General features: G+C 47.0%; 1 protein-coding gene across 1 annotated transcript in view; it reads left to right on the top strand.

Moving 5' to 3' along the window:
* The first annotated feature begins 2,286 nt into the window (after positions 1-2,286).
* The window catches only part of TRIR (telomerase RNA component interacting RNase), a 124,924-nt gene continuing 107,717 nt past the window's right edge, over positions 2,287-19,493 (top strand). Inside the window, exon 1 of the mRNA XM_069604117.1 lies at positions 2,287-2,913. Coding sequence (XP_069460218.1) covers positions 2,383-2,913 — 531 coding nt within the window. The 5' untranslated portion in view covers positions 2,287-2,382. The remainder of the gene's footprint in view (positions 2,914-19,493) is intronic.

The following is a 19,493-nucleotide window of genomic DNA, read 5'->3' as shown; positions in this document are numbered from 1 at the left end:
GTCTGTGTCTCATTTAAGCCTGCAGGTCCATATCATGTGAGCACAAGCCATGGTGCTGTGGGGCCCTCTTGCCAGTACGGTGGCTAGGGTCCACACAGGCTGGGTATGGTCCACCCTGCCCCTACACAAGACTGGGTGCTCCCCGGCTATTACCTGTGGGCTAATGTCCATAGCACCAATGGAGCCTGCTCAATGCCAATGGCAGACCCCCACAACAGTCTCCATGGAATGGCGCTCCGGTACAACAGTTCTTGCCAGTGCGCAGCTCTGAGTTGTTCCGGCCCAATCCCTTCCCTGGCTCGTGTACACCAAAACAAAAATCCTCTGTTTTCACCTACTCTGCTAACTAAAAAGGTTGAAATGTATGCAAGTATTTTGACAAGGACGAGGGGCCTGGAGGTATTGAGATTACCCAATCAAGATGGGATAGGGTAGGCAAATAACCATGTGAGGGGCAGTACTTTAAGTGGGCCGGGACCAGCCAGGACCGGGCTCCGGCAGTCTCCAAAAAGTGGGGCTGAGCCAGGGCCCTGCCGGGGACTCCGGGTCACCCCACAACATTGGCGGGACACATTATCCTGCCGCGACGGGAGATGTGTCCGCCATTTTCGAGTCAGGCAAGCTGACAGAACTGCCAGCCTGCCACAGCTGGCACTTCTGTCAGTCATTGTAACTTCCTCTTGTGACCCCCCATGTGAGGGGTCACAGGAGGAAGTTATTGTCCTTTTGTTTCCCCTACCCAGGTCACTGAGGTGTCTTTGACTCTCGGCGAATCTGGTGACTCTGCGAAAAAAAAATTATGTTTATGAATGATGGCTTGAAAAGTACATAATTCAAGACATCTTTTAAAAAGCTTTGCCGACGGACAGAGATGCCTCGGGCTTTGTCCGTCAGCAAAGCTTTATAAAAGATGGATTGAAGTGTGTACTTTTCAGGCCATCTTTTATAAACATAGAAATATGGCTTGAAAAGTACACAAACCATACAGTATGCACACAAATATATAAATGTTTTATATTTGTGTGCGTACCCTACTATGGTTTGCGTAGTTTTCAAGACATCTTGAAGTACTCAAACCATAGTAAGGTATGCATACAATTATATAAATGCTTACATGCATTTATATATTTGTTTGCGTACCTTTCCATGGTTTGTGTATGTTTTAGGCGACGCCAATTCCGCAAGCCACGCCCCCTCAAATGAGGGCCCTTCTTCCTCTCGATTTCTTACCCCACTTAAAGCCCTGTGGGGGAGCATTAAGACCGGATTTTAAATGAAGAAATGGTGGGAACCCGGTGTGGTTTTAGACCGGCTGCGAAAATATACGCCCTGTGATTGTAACTGGAAATGCCTGCACAATACCCAATACATACATTCGCCATCGTTGCCAACATTTGATTGTTGCTATTGGGCTGAAGTTCCTACAAATAGCGAAGCAGGACAGCAATAACAATCCCCTGTTCGAAAATAACCTAACACGCACTCGGCGCCAGCATTATAACTTGTGTCCACAAACTTCTTCTTCTTAATTATAGAACGCGTGGGCGGACCCACGCAGGCGCTTCCCCATCCTAAAGGATGATGTGCACCATCCCCACCATTCAACACACAGGCCACACTTCCACACAAACCACCCGCAACCCCAACGCAAACAACCACACCCCACCAATCCAACACCAGCCACCCGCAATCCCACTGCAAACAACCACACCCCACCAATCCACACCAACAGACACAACACCCCAAACTCACACCACCCAGCGAGCCCGGAGCGCAGACCCGCGAGACCCCAGCCCGTACGCCTACACATGCGCTTCAGGCGAGGCACCGCGCGCTGCCGCTCACCCACCGCGACCAACCCGAGCAACACCCACACTACCACATGAACCCCCAACCACCCTACCACAAACCACACCCAACCAATCCACACCTACAGCTACCCTACCACAAACGCCCCCCACCAACTCACACCCCGACCCCAGCTCCGCTACTCCCGCCACTACCAATCACATCCGCCATCCGCGCAACGCCTCTCAACCACCGACCCGAAACATGCCGATCTCACTTCAACGTTCAGTCCCCAATCCCCCGGGGGCTCGCACTCCGTCTGCCGCCTCCGAAACCCAAGGCCTCGAAGCGCCACGGACTGCGTGCCTCACTCCTCCCAAACGACTGGTCCCCGCGACACTTCCTCTGGACGAGTGTGTCCACAAACTGTGCGGTGGTGTTCAGGTGTCGTAAATCACGTGACTACGTAAGCCTGGAACGGCGGCGCTCTAGCTTTTTGACAGGCTTCGCTGGTATTGGTTTTCACAGTTTACGGCCGCCTTCCCGGCATCCCCCGCGCTCTTTTCGGCTTGTTCCGTCGGGTCCAGTGCCAAGATGGCGGCAAAGCGAAGTCGGTGGGAAGATTCCAGAAGGTCCAGTGGCTCGGATGAAGCCGATGAAGATTGCGACCTCAAGCCCACTGAGCCCCGCGAGTCTCGGAAGGGAGATCAAAGTCCACATGGGCGAGAAAGCAGCTCCGGGGGAGAAGAAGAAGAGGTGGAGAGCTGCAGCAGCTCCGAGGATGAAGGCCGCTCCGAAGAAGATGGCAGCCCTGCTAGGGCCCGTGAGTCGGATGAAGGCGATACCCGAACCCACGGCGCGCGCGAACCCTCCAGAACGGAGCAGAAAGGCGCTAATCGAGGAGCTGTACAGAAAGGAGCCGAGGAGGATCGAGGGGTCTTGCAGACAAGTGAGCAGGACGTCGCCGGGGGCCCCGCAGTGAATGCCTTTGCCAATGACGGCAGCTTCCTGGAATTCTTTAAGCGCAAGATGGAAGCGGCGCAGAGCCCCGAAATCCCGCAGGACCCGCCGACAGTGGCTCCCGTCGAGGAACAGGAGAAAAAGAAACCCAGCGCCTTCAGCTTTGTAAGGAACCGGGGGTTCTGTGAGGGGGGTTGGGGGCTACTTTGGATGGGCTTGGCGGTTCGGCTATGTTTCAGGGTTCAGCAGAATCTATAGGCAAAGCACGACTGGTTTCAGGAGAAGAATGGGGGGGGGTGTCAAACAAAAGGTATGGTTGTTTAAAGAGGGGCGAGTGGAAAGGCCACTGGAAAATGCAGGTGAAGAGAAGGCTGGAGGGGGCGGGGTGTAGCGAAGTCAACCTTGTGGCACTAGCACTGGGTCTGCACGGGCATGGGGACACTGCCTGCAAAAGGGGGTAAGTCCATGGGCGAGAGGTGCTGTTCTCGCTCTTTATCTTGCTGGCCGTTTTATAATTTTTATTCTGTCTGGTGTTTTTAGACTCTGAGCATTATACATCCTATATATCTGGTTGAAAGTGTAGTCGCATTTTGGGTTGCTTCTTGATCTTTCTTCCGACTGTTGCGTAGGTTTCACATGCTCCATTTTCTGGAAGTGAGCTGTGTTAGTATGGATGGGGTCCTACAGAGTTGTTCATAAGTGGATGGGGCAAATCATCCACTGTTTCTGTAGGAGTCCCTGAAGTCTCCAGAGTCTGAATGTCAAGCGCAAAACAGGTACAACCAAAAACACTTTTTACTTACCTTTCGTATATCCCAGTCACACACGTCAGGAACAGGAGGTCCCGGGTTTCAGCACTATAATGTCCACCTACCCCCTCCCTGCATCTTATACAAATGCAGTGGTTAAACCCATTCACCAATGAAACTGTACATGTAATAAGACAGGTAAATTTAGGAGAAGAGGAGTGAAGGGTGTATCTAAAGCTACATAATATTTATTAATAATGTGTTAGTTTATATTTAAACTTTACACATGTTGATTAAATCATATAAAATCGTCCTATTGCTTATTGCATATTACATATTAGTTCTAATCAGCTAAAACAACTAATCAATTGTTACCATTAGGCATAACATAATTTAAACTTATTACCCTTACAATTCTTCAAATCATTCAAGCTTAATACTGATTGCACACACTGAGAATACTAAAACACATGTGGCTGAGATCATAAACCACTACCATAATCAATGTCCTGCTGTTTAAGTAATTCATAGTGAGATCTTCAACGTTCTTTCAATTACCAACCATATTCTGAAGGTGGCGATCTGCAGCTGCATACTCTGAGTATTCATGAGACGTTGCCAGAAGGCAGGTTCTCTAATGAACTCCATATCATGGACAAAGTTGCCAAAATTTACTGAATAAGTATCCATCATATTTACACATCTGGATAATACGTGACAAGCTGTTTCTTTGCAACCTTTATTCTTACAAAGTCTACAAAATCTCTCTAAAGGGGTTAAACCATTATATTTGCTTTTGTTAGTCAGTAGCGGTAGATTATCGATCCTCAGTAGTAGTAGAAATCGTCTAAGTCTGCTAGAGGGACTGAGGGACAGGTATGGCTGCATTTGTTTGAATGTATAGAGCATGTAATGAATAAATTTATATTTTGAAAGCTTGTCAAGATGTGCATAATTTTCTAGCCAGTCCCATAGGTCAATTTTTTTTTTTTTTTGATAGTTTTTTTTTGAGGATCAGTAAGTTTCTCTCCACTCATGGTCCAACATATTGTCCTCAAGAGGGCTTCAATCTCCTTTTTCAGATGGCATCTGGTGGTTACCTTTGTGCTTTCCATGCTAAATTCTTTTAATAGCTGAGACTCTGGTTGATTAGACATCCTTAGGTACAGTTCAGCTCTCCTTTTTAGGACAATAGACCCCAGAGAGGAAACCCCAACTTCCAATCTTAACAATGCCATTGGGATACATTGTGGGAGACCTAGGATTTTTCTCCAGAATTTCCCCTCTATCACTTGCAGCCAACTTAAATTCATCTGTAGTAGCGCTTCTAGTCCATAGACCACCATTGGGGTTAGTACCTGGGTGTAGATTTGACGAATTCCATATAGAGACATTCCACAGTTCTGCCTTGCGAATTGGCTGATCATCGATGTTACTTGTGCTGCCCGGTGTTTTCTTATTTGTATGCAGGTGTTGTAGCCCAGTTTGGCCTCTATTTCAACCCCTAGATATTTATATTGTTGGGTGTATTTGATTTCTATTCCATGCAGAATTAGTCTGGGTCGTGCTATCTTCTTATTTTAGAAAGCCATCACCTGAGTTTTCTCCTGGTTGATGATTAGATCGTTGTTTATAGCATAATCCCACAACTTTAGTGCGGATATCCGTAGCCCACTAAATGTGTGGTCCATAATAATCAGATCGGCATATGCTAGTACCGCACAGTGGATAGTACCGACAGCAGGAGGACAATTATGTTCACTTAAAATAACACCTGGTAAATCATGTGAATAGATTGTACAAGAATGGGGCCGTCACACAGCCCTGTTTGACGCCTCGGTTCTGCGGGATCTTCTCTGTTAAGTCCCCCTGATTACTAAGCCTGCAAGCAACTGTGTTATCCTCATGCAGTAGTTTTAGATAATACAGAAGGGACTCAGGGCAACCCAATAGTTCAAGTTTAGCCCACAGTTTTTCACGACAAACTGAGTCAAAGGCTGCTTTAAAGTCTACAAACAAAGCATATAGAGGTGGGTTTCCTTTCCTCATAGCTTTTGTGCGCAAGGTGTCCAGGATAATGATATTGTGGGTTGTTGAATATCCTCTCCGAAAGCCACTTTGAAATGTATTAAATATTTTAGTTTTGCTCGCCCATTCTTCTAATTTCTCCAGTAGAAGTGCAGCAAAGAGTTTCCCTGTGCAGTCTAACATTGAAAGTAGTCTGTAGTTACAGGGATCTTTCTTGGCTCCTTTCTTAAAGATTGGAATTAAGTAGGCATGTTGCCATGATTTGGGAATCCTCCCGACCGCTAGTACTTTGCCAAATAATATGCTTACAAATTTAGCCCAGAACTCAGGCTGGCTCCTCAGTACAGCATTAGAGAGACCATTGGGCCCGGGGGCCCTAGATGACTTAAGCTTTTTAATTTTACAAATTAGATGTTCATTTGTTATAATGAATGGGACAGACCTTGGTGTCACCTTTTCTACCGGCTTACCCACCTCTTCATTGGGGATATTTTGGCACATAAGGAAGTCTGACCACTCATTTGCACTTATTGGGTTGATCAGATCCTTACAACCACCACCCCTTGCTTGGCCCAGTAAAGACCATATGCTTCTCGGATTTTTGGAGCATAAGATTTGAACCATTGACTGCCATCGCTTAAGTTTTTGCTCACTATTTTTAGCTTTAATCCACCCTCTGTATTTGTTTTTTAGGGTTCTGCATACTCCATGGTAGTCACTAAAGCATTTACTGGTACATTTAGCCCGTCGAATTTCAGCTCTCAACCTGCGTTTGGCGTCTCTTATGCTTTTGTCGTATGTTATTAAAATTTTATCATCTGTCGCTATTTGGTTTACTGCCGATGTCGCATGTAAAGAGGAGAAGGTGGAGGCCTGTTGTTCCATCTCATTTAAGGACATGTTTTGGAGCTGGGACAGTATGTTATCGTCCATAGTTTGTACCGAGTTTCCGGCCGCCTTAATGTTTTTATCCGACCAACATATTCGAGTGCCCGAATGATTAGATGACATGTCCCCCAGGGGTTTGGTATGTGTGGCTGGCGCGCCGATATTACACATTAGTTAAAGAGTAGAGTGATCGCTCCAATCGTTTGGGGTGATCTTAAGATCTCTTACATTCAAGGCCATCTGAGGGCTCACAAATATATAGTCCAAGGCACTTTTTGCTTTCCCACTATGCCAAGTATAATTTCCAGGATTATCGCTTGGGGTTCTGCCATTTATCATCTCCATTTCCCATTCATTGAAGAAGGTCTGCCAAGAGGTACCAATTGGGTCTTTGGTTTTATGCTTCATATTATTTGTTGGATTCAATACAGGATTATTCGTAGAGCCAGCTACGCCTGACATATGGCAATTAAAGTCCCCAGCAATGATTACCGATTTGTTGGTCGGATCTATCACCCATGCTGCTAATAATTCATGAATCGCTTCTTGAAGAGATTAGACTCCATTTCCATAGGGTGGGCTATATAAATTAATGATGATTATGTTTACTTTATTCCCATCACTTATGCTCTCCATTTCCACTGCAATCACTTTATCGTTTGATAGTGTCTCCAACTGTCTAGATTTAACAGTGTTTCTAATACCTATGATTAGACCTCCATAAGGTCTCCCTCTCATTCCTTTCATCGCGAAAGATTGGTAAATTGAGTAGCCATTAAGCATTATAGAAGTCCTCAACCAGGTCTCTTGCAGACATATACACATGTTTTCAGTTAGGAGCTGAAGAGAACCTGCCGAGGCAAATAGATGCTTAAAACCTCTGCAGTTCCATGATACAAGTGAGGAGGTTCAATTTGAATTCACCACCTTCGGTAGTGCTGATACTAGCCAAGTTAACACATTTTGGACATCTGCTATCGCTACCTGATCGCTTTTCAGTTTAGGCAGTCTTTCAGTAGGTTCTTTTACCACTGATGGAATTTTATGTGGCCAATTTGGATCCTCCTGGTCAGGATCGGTATCTACTTCAATGTCGACATCTCGAAGGCTTTCTTTATAATTGCGTATCAGTTGAGCAGAAGAGATAAACTTACAGTGAATGGCGGAAACATTAGCATTGAGCACTTGCAGTGGCTCAACGAATTCGAAGTCATCTGATCTTAATACTCGTAGTTGTGCAACTGCGTGGAGTCTAGTCATTAACTCAGTTCTAGTAAGCCAGCTATTTTCACTTTGCTGGTACAGATTTTTAATGAGGCATATCCTGTTCTCTTTAGGATTAACCTTCTTGTTCTTAGGGTTGACCAGAGGTTCTATATCGCTTTGACCAATGACAGCTGGTATGTTACCTTCACCATCTGTTACATAAATCTCCTCTGGCTGTTCTGTGTCAGCTATATTAACAGATATGGGGGTAGTATCACCTTCCATATCGTGATCCCCTTCATCATCTGACAGTGCCCAGCTTGTTAGATAGCCAGCTTGCTTCTTCTTACGTTTACCCCCACCTGTGATTGGTTTCCTTGGTTTTTTCTTATTCTTCTCAGGTGTCTCAATCTCCATTATCGGGGGTATCACCTCACCAGCCTTCTTTCTCATTGCAGCTCTTTTAGCGAGTCTCCACTGTTTACGGGAGAGAAATACTTCAAATGTGTTAACTATATTAGGAGACCTTTCTGGGTTTTCCACTGTCTCGGTTGCTGCTGGAGTTGGAACCTGACTCACCTCTGAGGGTCTGACAGTAGTTGTTTCTGCAGCAGGATTCTGTGTATGCAGACTTAATGTGGTTTCCAATATGCGTCCGCACATTTTTAGCAGGATCTTGAGTGCAAATTGTACAGATGCAACCGACGATTGTAATTCAGCCAGGTCTATAGGGCTGGGCGATGTGGTGCTGCTTGCGTCCTCCTCTCTAAGTTCTAGCTCGGAGTCATTGTGGATTTCTAAATTAGGTGTTGTTGATAATCTCACATGGCCGGCTTTCAGTGATTGAGTAGTTTCCTCGATCTGGTCTCTCGGAGCAGGTTGTAATGCTTTAATAACCACAGGCGTCATCGATCTTTGCATAGAGAGGCATAGTTCCAATAGAGAATTGTTATCGATATCTCCATAGCTCACTTGATCCTGCAGGTCCGTATTACTCGCCTCCCCCTTTTCCATAATGGTAGAGTTGTTTTCAGGGTGCAAGTTCACTGGGAAAAAATCTGTTATTGCACCTTTGGTAACCGGTGCTATCTTTGTTGGCATTGCGTTGTCCATCGCTCTCTCACCTTTCGTTGGACTATTCCCTAATTTCCGCTGTCGCAGATTGTAGGGTGCTTGGAGCTTCTTTCGTGGAGGCATAGGGTTAATCTCTTTTAAATTATTATTAATGTATAATGCTGTGCAGTCTGGAGATTAATCCCCGGTAGTTATGTGCTCAGCAACACAATAGTAGCTTCAGGGTCACAGTGAATGCTCTTGCCTTTCTGTGCACGCTATCTCCAAAATTCAGACCCTAATGCTCTTATCTTAAGAGTAAGATGAGTATAGTTTATTATGTGCTGCTGTGGATCCAACAGTTAGGAAAATGGGGTCCACAGTAGTGCTTTTTCAGCCTGACTTAGTCACTTAAATGACCCCAGACCAGCTCACCAAGATCCCTATAGGTATCACAGATTATGTTATGGTATCAGCAGTCACCTTAATCTAAGTGCTGCAATGCAATGAACATAGGATCAACCCTAGGGCTGGCCATCTGGCAAACGGCTTAGCGTGGGTAAAAATCACGATACCTGTATGTTAGACGTGACCGGGTCGTACGCCTGCCCTGAGGCCAAGTTCCTGTAGCAGTGCCTCTTTTGCTCGCCTCCAGCAAGCTCCCAGCAAGCCCAGAGCACTCCAGGGGCCGCACACGTTCAAGCCCCGGTTACAGCTGACAGGCGTTGCTGGGGGTGAAACGTGTCAGATCAGCCCGCTGGTCGTGCCTTCGGTGGGCCCGTTGAATTCTAAGTGCCGCGGTTGCAAACGTTATGGATTGCGAGTGCGTTCCGCGATGAGCCAGCCCTCCAGCAGGCTTCCAACTGGCCCAGAACACTCCGGGCAGCACATGGAGCCCGTAGGGGTGTATCAAACCAGCCTGCCGTGAGCAGCAGCTCACACACGGATGACGGCTCGCAGCTCGCGGCTCACTCGCAATTCCGTCGCGGCTCCCTCGGTCGCAGTTCCGTTGCAGCTCCGCAGCTCTGGCTCTACGAAACACGTCAAACGCCGAGAAAACGCTGAGAAACTGTCAAGCCGCACCTCTCCAGCGTACCAGCGATAGCGTAAGGGTCACGCTGAGGCCGCTTCCGACAGTCGTCCAACTTACAATTAAAGCTACATAATGCTCTGTCATATCTGCGAGGCAGCCTCTGGCCTTGGGGATCTTGCTTCAGGTGTATTTAGTCACGATGTATTTCTCGGGGCTGGCTGGACTTCCTGAGGCGTAACACCCATTCCTCCGATCTGTGACCTCGCTTGGCAGGTTGTTCAGCTGTAGCCCAGTCTCACTGCATGCATCAGAGGCGCCTCAGGGGAAAAGAAAATGCAGTATCGGATTTGGTCACACCATCTGACCCACATAGTTGGGGTAGCTCAAGAAACCGCCCTCTGTGGCTTTGAGTCCTATGGGAATCTGCTTCACTGAAGTCACGTCACAGGTCTTGAAGCATGTACAACGGCCATCTCGGTTGGCCAGGGGAATGGGGGAAATGTCACTAAACTTTGTGCTTGTGGGAATATGAAAATTATGTCCTTTTGGGGGTTAGGAGTGGAGATGTTACCCCTATTGCACTCTGCTTAAAAAAAGCAACCTAATTCCACGGTGGCTTGGCTAGTTTACCCTTCAGTTGTTAGGTGGAAAGAAGTTTGTTAGGTGGGGAGTTCCCATTGTTGGTTTTGTGAAACTTCTGTTCAACGGCTTAATAATGATAAAAAAAGCATGTATATATTTTGTACTGTGTGCAACTAGAAGTATGCTGTCAAAGTGGTATCCCTGTATTGGGCCTTTTCTGCAGCTAATTGTATGTTATGATTGTTGAAGTACATTTTGTTCGCCTGGAAGAAGAACTTGAAGTTATTATTGTATGCCTAAGGCAACGTATCACTCTAGCTGTGGTAACCAGGGAATCTGACATAATGGCTTTGGACAAACATGCATCTGGTCTTGCATAATATGATTATCTCTCTGGGAAGAGTGCTGACATGGGGATCAGTGTGTGCGCACTGTGTGGAAAACCGGTAACGCGCAGATTGTTACGCAGGCCTCTTGAACAGGGGCTCCTTGACTGCTTATTTTTTGCCCCCGCTTATTCTTGGCCACTAAGACAGAGATCGTTCGCATTGGGACCCCTGCTCCCGCTTTCCAACTTTCACTGTGGCTGGCCTCCCTTGATCCTGCGACCGCACCCACCTCAAGCTTGTTACACCTCCTCATAGGTACTTTACCTTTGATCGTTTTCCCCCAGCGGCACACTGTCTCCAGAGCCTTGGTTCTCTCTAGGCTGGACTATTGCAACAGCCTCTTCCTTAACCTTCTTTCCTTCTGCCCTGCGCCCTCTGCAACTCATCCAGAACAGAACCAGGAGATTTATCCTTGGCATCAAGCCCAGGGACTGCATTTCTGGCGCTGACATCCCATCACTGTCTCCCCGTGGCTGCAAGGATAAAGTTTAAGGCCCTCTTCATTGTCCACAAGGCTTTCTGGGTCCTTGGACATACCTACTTGTAAAGCGGTCTACCTAAAATACTGTCCCTCACTACTTCTCTGCTCATCTTTCTCCAACCTTCTGCGAGTGAGCCGGTTCTATTTGGTTCGAGATGCTTCTCAGCAGGTGCCTCCCTCTGGAATAGCCTCCTGCCGCCCTCCGTCTTGAGCCTGGCCTTCTTAAGTTCCGCAAACACCTCAAGACCTTCCTATTCTCTTCCTTCTCTCTACCCTTCTAAGCCCTAGCTCTCTGCTCTCTCTCTCTCCCTCTTCCTTACAGCTTACTAACTGCCACCTGGTGTACCTCAGTCTCACAGGTCCCGGGCACCACACCAGTCCTCTCTCTCGCACTTGCCTCAGGGCCCTACACCCACCTTCAAGATACTTAGAAATAACCTGAGAGAGTGGCTCTCTCTGCACTTGCCCCGGTTTCCACCAACTGGGTGCACTTGGACCTCCCTTTTGCCCTCTATGCACTTGCATAATCTAAATGCACATGCCTGAAGATTGTCTGTTTTCCCTGTCTTCTCCCCTTAATTGTAAAACTGCAGAATCGCTGTCAGGCCTATTTGCTGTATCCCAACCATAAATGTATTTTACGCACTTCCTCTGCCTATGCAGACTATTATCGTTTCAGAATTTCAAGGGCTCTGAGCGACTTTTTTCCCCTTAGTGCCACCCTACTTGAGCTCTTTGAAACACTGTCCTGTGTGTAGGCGTTATATAAATTTAGTATACATGAGCTTAACCTGCTGTTGCGGTAGCTGTGACTTTCTTTGCTCCAGGTCTCGTGTTTTCCAGAACGTTTGTATTTTCAAATTTCTACTCTTTCCTGTGGTGCTTGCCAAGCTAACAATTGCCTAGGAGCAGTGTGAACAAGTGTTTCACTCAAGAGGAAGAGGTGTATGTGCATTTACATAGTGCATAGTGTGCCGCAGGTCTAATGACAATAGCTAGCTCCTCTATTCCCAAGGTGGGCTCTGGACCGAATTCCGAGGGCCAAGGGTTGCTTTTAGGTCCTGCTTATCAAATCATTTATGGAATCCCCTCCACACAGTCCAGTCCGATCATGCTTCCTTCCTTCATTTGCATGCTTAGCAAAGGTTTCTGAACATTCTTTTTATTTAAAAAACAAAAATTATTTAACAGATAATTTCTCTGGGGCATCTAAGAAAGCGGACGACAGGAGCTTGTTTTTGGTCTGGTTATTTTAATCCAATGCTGTTCTTTTGGAAACTAAATGGGCACCACATACAAGCCTCCCCTTATTGTACACCCTTGCAAAACAAACATGTCACTCAATGCAATGCAGACGATTAGCGGCCTGTAAAACAAGAGTAGCAAAGTCTATTTGAGCGAAGTCACACATTCCAAACGCCACCTAATAGCCATTGCTGGAAGTGCACCTCCAGTTCCGAGGCAAAACAGCAAGGCTTTGTGGGTATGCACATTAGCTCAAATGCAAACCTTTTCCTCCAGGAAAATGTTTGTCTAAGAGGGCAGTTGTACTTTATACATGTATTAATCAACCAAAGACCGACATTTGCAAGGCTGCCAGGTCAACTACATACCTGGTTTCATACATACCTGGTTTTACCCTCGTCTGGGATCATCAGTGCAGTATAGCCCCGACAGCCTTGTGGTTGGAGCATTTGGCCATGTTTTCACAACTATGTAGTTTGCTCAGAAGTTTGAGGAGGTTAACCTCATTTTCTTATACACAAAAGTGGGTGAATAAAATTCCCCGATTTTTTATAAATACCATTTTATGACTCATAACATAGTATTTATCAAATCGGATCCTGGTTCCAAATAAAGCAGCTTCATGTGTTGATATATAACGGGTAATTTATTGAAATTTATAAAGCGCACAGCGGCTCTGAGGCATCGTGGTTCTGTTGCAGAATATTCACTTAGAGGATACATGAAGCAGGTTCATCAGAGAGCATTACAGAGGTTCTACACCAATCATACAGTATGATTGTTCCATGGTTACAGGTGAACATATAATAGTACAGTCTAGTTGAATAACTTAGTTTTTAGCGCCTTTCTGAATGCCATAAGAGGTTTTGAGTGGTAGTGAATTCCAGGATCTTGGTGCTAGCACTTCAAAGCTAGCCCCACCAGCTTTGGCTCTGTTGAAGGCAGGGATTGTAAGTTGGTGTGAGTATTTGGTCACGTTTTGGTCTGTGAGATTGTGCCTGATGTATTCTTTCTGCTAGGTTGGAGGGCGCTGACTGAGGCATCTGTGAGTGATGGTAAGGACTTTGAACAGTATGCACTCTTTGATCGGGAGCCAGTCGGAGTCTCGTCTGGACTGAGATATGCTCTCTCCTAGGTATACTTGGCGCCGTTCTGAGAGCATTATTTTGCGTGATTTGCAGTTGGTTGTTTTTGGATGATGTACCTAGGAGAAGGAAGTTGCAGTAATCCAACTTTGCACCAATGGTGGCTCTTGCAATGTTGAGACCGTTGGTAGATAGGTGAGGTTTTAATGCATTAATAATTATCGTTGTGAATGCTGCTGATTAAATGGAACTGGCTTGCCTTTCCACTGACTGGGTGGAATCCAAGTATACACCCAAAGTTTTTACTGTGGCAGAGACTGATTAGTGTTATCAATGCAGACGTTACTGTCTTTCTAGTTTTGTTCAGGGTATCTTTGGGGCCTACCAAAAGGTTTTCGTTTTTTTTCCCATTGTGACAAAGGCCATTAGCCGCCATCCAGGCCTGGATGAGTGCATATTCTGTCGAGTTTTGAAGTCTTGCTCATAGTTACCGTATAGCGGGAGACACATTTGTGTATCATCGGCATAGTTGGTGAATGCTATGCCGAATTCTTTTAAGCCATTAAATAGGGGTTGGGTGAAGCAATTAGAGAGTAGGGGATGTGCATGGCCCTTGTGGAACTCCACAACCAATGGGAGGATGGAGTGTCTGAAGCCTGGTCCGAAAAGACCCTCATGGCTTGGCCTTCCAGGAAGGATGTTATGCAGGTGGTGGTTTCCTGGGAAAAGAGAGCAGCATCTGTAAGGTGTTTGCATAGGAGCTTGTGGTCAACCGAGTCGAAGGCAACCGACAGATCGAGGAGAAGCAAGGACTTACCCTTGTGCATATTTTCTAGTAGCCAATTCTTCAGGTTAAGCAGCGCTGACTATGTGCCATGCCGAGGGCGATAGCCAGATTGCCTCTTCCCCCAAGATATTGTGTAATTCCAAGTAGGACTGGATCTGCAGATATGCAGCCTCGTCTAGAACAACCAATTCATTAACCCTTTAAGTGCCATGGGTATTTCCCCCCCTCCCCCGTGCCAGGACCTTTTTTGGTGATTTCGGTATGTGGCCATTCAATGCCTTGTAAGTTTTTTGTTGCATGGGATCTCGGCCAAATTTGGCTCCTTTTTCCCCACATGTAAGCGGTCGTAACGCCACCCAGGAATCCTAGGTCGCTGTAGGGGGGTGAGAGAAAATAACCAAAAAGGGCAAACATTTTGTGTTATTTCAAAAAATGCAAATAAAATGATGTACAAAGAAGCCTGTGGATTTTTTCCTTGTAAGAGCTAGGAACAAATGGTTTGCTGTGCTGAATTTCCCAATTTCCTGGCTTTCAAGAACAGGTTGAGTGGAAACGAAAAAAAATATTTTGATGTGGTTATCAACCGTTTTGTGAGAGGCGATTTTTGGCCATTTTTGCCAATTGGACATGCATGGACGGAATGGAAGAAAAGGGTAGGAAAGCCGAATTGGAGGACAGAAAGGTATATATTTCTGAAAAATAGAGAAAATTTCAAGTTTAGGAAGGGGTGATTTGCGGAGGTCGGGCAACAACTAGGTAGGGGGAAAATGCCATAGATTGGGGAAAAGTGGGAAAATTACCGAAAAAAGGTATGTGGAGGACATGGTTGGCTTGGTACGGCAATGGCTTCTTTGAATTTTGAGAAAAGCAATGCTCCGCTACATTCCCCCAACTTTTGCAGTTAGGAAAAGCGCACATTTTTTGTAGTGTTTTACAAAACAAGCAATACCACAAGCCAACTGTGCCATGGTACAGTCGTTTTATGATTGCATCCTCAACACACACACTTGGCATGTGTAAATCAGGAAAACCAATGTGGTGAGGAGGGCAAGCATGCTTTTTTTGAAAGAGCTCAGGCAGACCGTTTCAAGGGTAGGTGACTAGTGCAGTTTACAAAAGTGTATGGTGCCTAATGCAGCAACTAAATATATATGGCGCATTTGGGAAATGGAAAGGGTTGTGTAACAAAGGGCACCAGCAAATAGGCCAAAAAGTTATGAAAACCACACAAACACAACACATGTTGTTCCAACAGGTGTCCCGATGAAAACGGTACCTCACATGTGTGGGTGCATATACCTTGGCGCCAAGGGGAAAGCCTAAAATGCAGGTAACCCCAAGTCTGTTTTGACACGTGAATTTCACACTTTCTGCAGAGGGGCACACCATACAGATATGGGCCTCGGGTGTCCAAGCCACCAAGGAAAACGGGGAACCCCGTGCATTTCCGAAAAGAGGATTTATTAGCCACAATCCCTGACAGTGTGAAATTTGGTGGGGAAAAAATACAATGTTCACTTTGTCTGGGGTTCTGGGCCGCTTCGCGCAAGTCAGACCTCTGTGCATTCCCACGGGTGTCCTCTTTTGGGAAATGCATGGGGTTCCCTGTTTTCCTTGCTGGCTCCGACACCCTAGGCCCAAATCTATAGGTTGCCCATATGAACAAATTGTGCTGTGGCGAAAGGTTTGGGGGTTACCAGCGGGTTACCCTTTTCCTTTTGCGCCCCCAGTAGGTGCACGTACACGTGAGGTACTGTTTTCGTCGGGACACTTGTGGGAGCCTGGGCTTGCAGACAGACAACCCACATTGGAGGGATCCGCTCCCAGGGAAATGCCAATGTTCTGGGGGCAATTTGTGGCCTGCCCCTGCATTTGTATCCCAGCCCACCTACATATCTGCCCAGGCGGCCCATTCCAACCCCAGTCTCACCCACCCCACTGACAGTGGGCCCTAATCCTAGAATAATAAAAACAGTACTCACATGTTGCAGCTGCTTGCGTAGAAAAAGATGTAAACAAAACAAAAAACATGTTACCTACGGTCACACCAGCAAAATGTAGCCCTCCCTGGGTCAACGCCCCATCTCATTAGAAAATTCCTCTTCCCTTTGGGGTGCCCCACAGCCCCCCTTAAAATGCTTTCCTTTTTCACTTTTTTCCTTTGGTAACCCAACTCCCCTTGGTGCATAGGGGCACATTGGTGCGCCAATCTGGCCCCGGGGTGCCCAAACCTTACTGCCCCACCCACTGGGGGGGCCTGTCCTACAATTTTTGTGGGCCCTCACCCCAAATGGGTGGCGGGGGCACCTCATGCAGGCCTCCCTGGGCCTCCTACAAATGGCTGCATGAGGTACAACCCCCCGCCCCCTCCATTTGGGGTGGGGTGGAGGGCCCACAAAAATTGTGGGACAGGCCCCCCAGTGGGTGGGGCAGTAAGGTTTGGGCAACCCAGGGCCAGGTTGGCACACCAATGTGCCCCTCTGCGCCAAGGTAAGTTCAACATGGCATTCTGCCCTTTAGCGGGGGTTGAGGGGCACCCTACACCGCTGGGGAATTTTCTAATGTGAAGGGGGGGTGCACCCCCACCCCAATTGGAGAGGGGTGGTGGATCTCATGTAGCCCTCCCTGGGGTCAGATAAGGGGGGGGGCTGTCCTGCACTCCTCCCTGGGCTCAGGCGTCCCTTCCTAGGAGCAGATATCTGGTCTCAGGGAGGGCTGCCTGACATGGCACCCACTCCGTTGCGGGTGGGGAGGGGGAGGCCGTCAACACCCCATCCCATTAGAAAATTCCCTGTCCCTTTGGGGTGCCCCGCAGCCCCCCTAAAATGTGTTCCTCCATTTTTTTCTTTTTTTACGAAACTTGCCTTAGCGCAGAGGGGCACATTGGTGTGCCAATCTGGCCCTAGGGTGCCCAACCCTTACTGCCCCACCCACTGGGGGGCCTGTCCTACAATTTTTGATGGCCCTCTCCCCCCTCACCTTCGGGCTGCTGCAGTGAGAATTACTTTCACATCGGCGTGCTTTATGCACGCCGACGTGAAACTGAAGGTAATCCAGCCCCCTAGCAGTGAGGGGGTCCCCCCTCACATAGCCGCGGGTGGATTACTGTTTTGACCGATCCCTGCTTTGCATGGATCGCTCAAAACGGAGTGCCAAAAAGGACGAGCTATCTCGTCCTTGGCACTGCGTACATAATGTCAAGGACGAGATACCTCGTCCTTGGCACTTAAGGGGAACCACTCCTTGGATTGGGATTTTGTTTTGTCAATTCTGAGGTTGTATGCAGAGGCTTTGGCTACAGAGATGGCCCTTTTGTATTGCTTAGCAACTGTCAGATAAGTGTCCTGTGTGGAGAGAAAGAGGGACATGATTGCTATTGGGTCAGTGCTGCCCATTTATGGGCCCTTATGTCAAGTAATTCTTGGGCGTACCATAAATTAGCATGTTTGATACGCATAACTTTTTTTTCCTCTAGTGATTGTGATCAGCTATCCAATTCAGTATGCAACCTTTTTAATGTGGGTCGGGTTGTCCACTTTTTGAATGAAGCCCAGGTCTAGGAGAGCCATGGCAAAGGTTTTGCCTTTCTTATCTTTAGGGCGTTTGAATCCCTGATTAAAATCTCCTAGGAGAATGTTTTTAGGTTATGACCTCGGAGGTGTAAGAATCCTAGGAGGGGTTCTGGGGGCAGTAGACTTCATGTAGTGTTATGGTGTCGTTAGGTGAGAAAGATATTCTTACTCAGAGGGTGTCCACGTTATCTTCAGTAGCAGATTTTATTTGTCTGGAATTGAACGCTTCTTTGACAATGACGGCGACTCCACCTCCCTTGTTGGAGGTTCTGTCCAAACGGAAGATTGTGTAGCCTGGTGGTAGGGGTTGGCAAATGGCTGGTCCAGAGGCTTAATGTAACCAGGTTTCTGTGATGGCTAAGGCGTCAAGATACAGGTCCGTGATAAGGTCATGAATCTCAGTGGCGTGGGCTGGCATGGATCGTGCATTGATGAGTTCACATTGGATTTGACTGATGGTGTTACCTATTATTGTTTTGTTTGGGACATTAGAGTCCTTGGTAGTTGGGTATGGAGCCTAGAGGTGGTGGCAGGTGAAGGCGAATAATGGGGTTGTGTTTTTTTTGGGTTGGTTGGGTATTTTTTTGAAAGAAGATGAGATGTGGACAGAGCGGGTTCCTAGTCGTTGGTTTCTCATGTGGAGTGGTAGTGGGTACGTGGTGGCTTGGTTGAAATGGCGTTTAGGATGGGTGGAGAGATGGGTGCTAAGGTGGCCCTCTTGATGTGTGGTGTCGGTGCACCTTTAAGAAGAGCAGGGAGGAAGGGTGTAGGTGGGATCAGATGAGAGCAGGGCGGTATAAGCAACATGTTAGGTGGGGTCTAGTGCAGTATCCTGGTGCCATAACGTGCAAGTTATTGTTGAAGTCCAGGACTGTAGTTTTTGTGTGAGACTTGTGGATGTTATTTGGGGCTAATGCTGCCGGGAGCTGAAACTGTGGTACTCGTGCATTAGGAGATCAGATGTGGTGGATACCAAAACAAGTATGGTCGATGAGAAGTTTATATACTTGCACAGGACGAGTAAGGTGACTTGGCAGTTTCGACACACTAGCAGGTACAGATGAGTACAGTGGGTAGGCAGTTTAGACTACCTTTGTTAAAAAAACATGCAGCAGAGGTAAACGCAAGTGTCAAATCATTAATGGGGAAGTATGGCTCTTCTGTGTGGATAACACGACGGATTGAATTATGCAAGTATACGGTAGCGGTCCAAGTTTTAATACCTAAATGTTAATGGCAGAGGTGTATGTCGGAGAGAGCAACAGAAAGGTGATGTAAAAGGAACTTGGGACAGATATTGCAATAGGTGTCTTTATGGATGGTACACGACTATTCTGGTGAGGCCTGAGAAGGTGGGTCGGCCTAACATACAGTGTGCTTTAGCCACAGTGGGTGATTACAGGTGAGGTGGTGCTGACAATACTATGGGTGCTATTACAATATAGTATAGAGAAGTGAAAACATAGTGTTACCGCGTGCAGTACAATGAGGTGCTTGGAATTTGCAGTGGTCCCGAAATGTTACGAGGAAATCCATATTCCACATTTGTTCACAGAACTGAACGGACAGCGATTGGCAAGATGCAGTACGCCTGTCCAGGTTGCAGGGTTGAGTGAGGAAGCCCACCAAGTCGAGCACAAAATTTAA

The sequence above is a fragment of the Ambystoma mexicanum genome, chromosome 3q (genome assembly GCF_040938575.1).
Source record: "Ambystoma mexicanum isolate Mex_15411 chromosome 3q, UKY_AmexF1_1, whole genome shotgun sequence".
NCBI classification, from domain to species: domain Eukaryota; kingdom Metazoa; phylum Chordata; class Amphibia; order Caudata; family Ambystomatidae; genus Ambystoma; species Ambystoma mexicanum.
The sequence above is the reverse complement of the archived record's forward strand: the minus strand, read 5'-3'. Positions and strand labels throughout refer to the sequence as shown.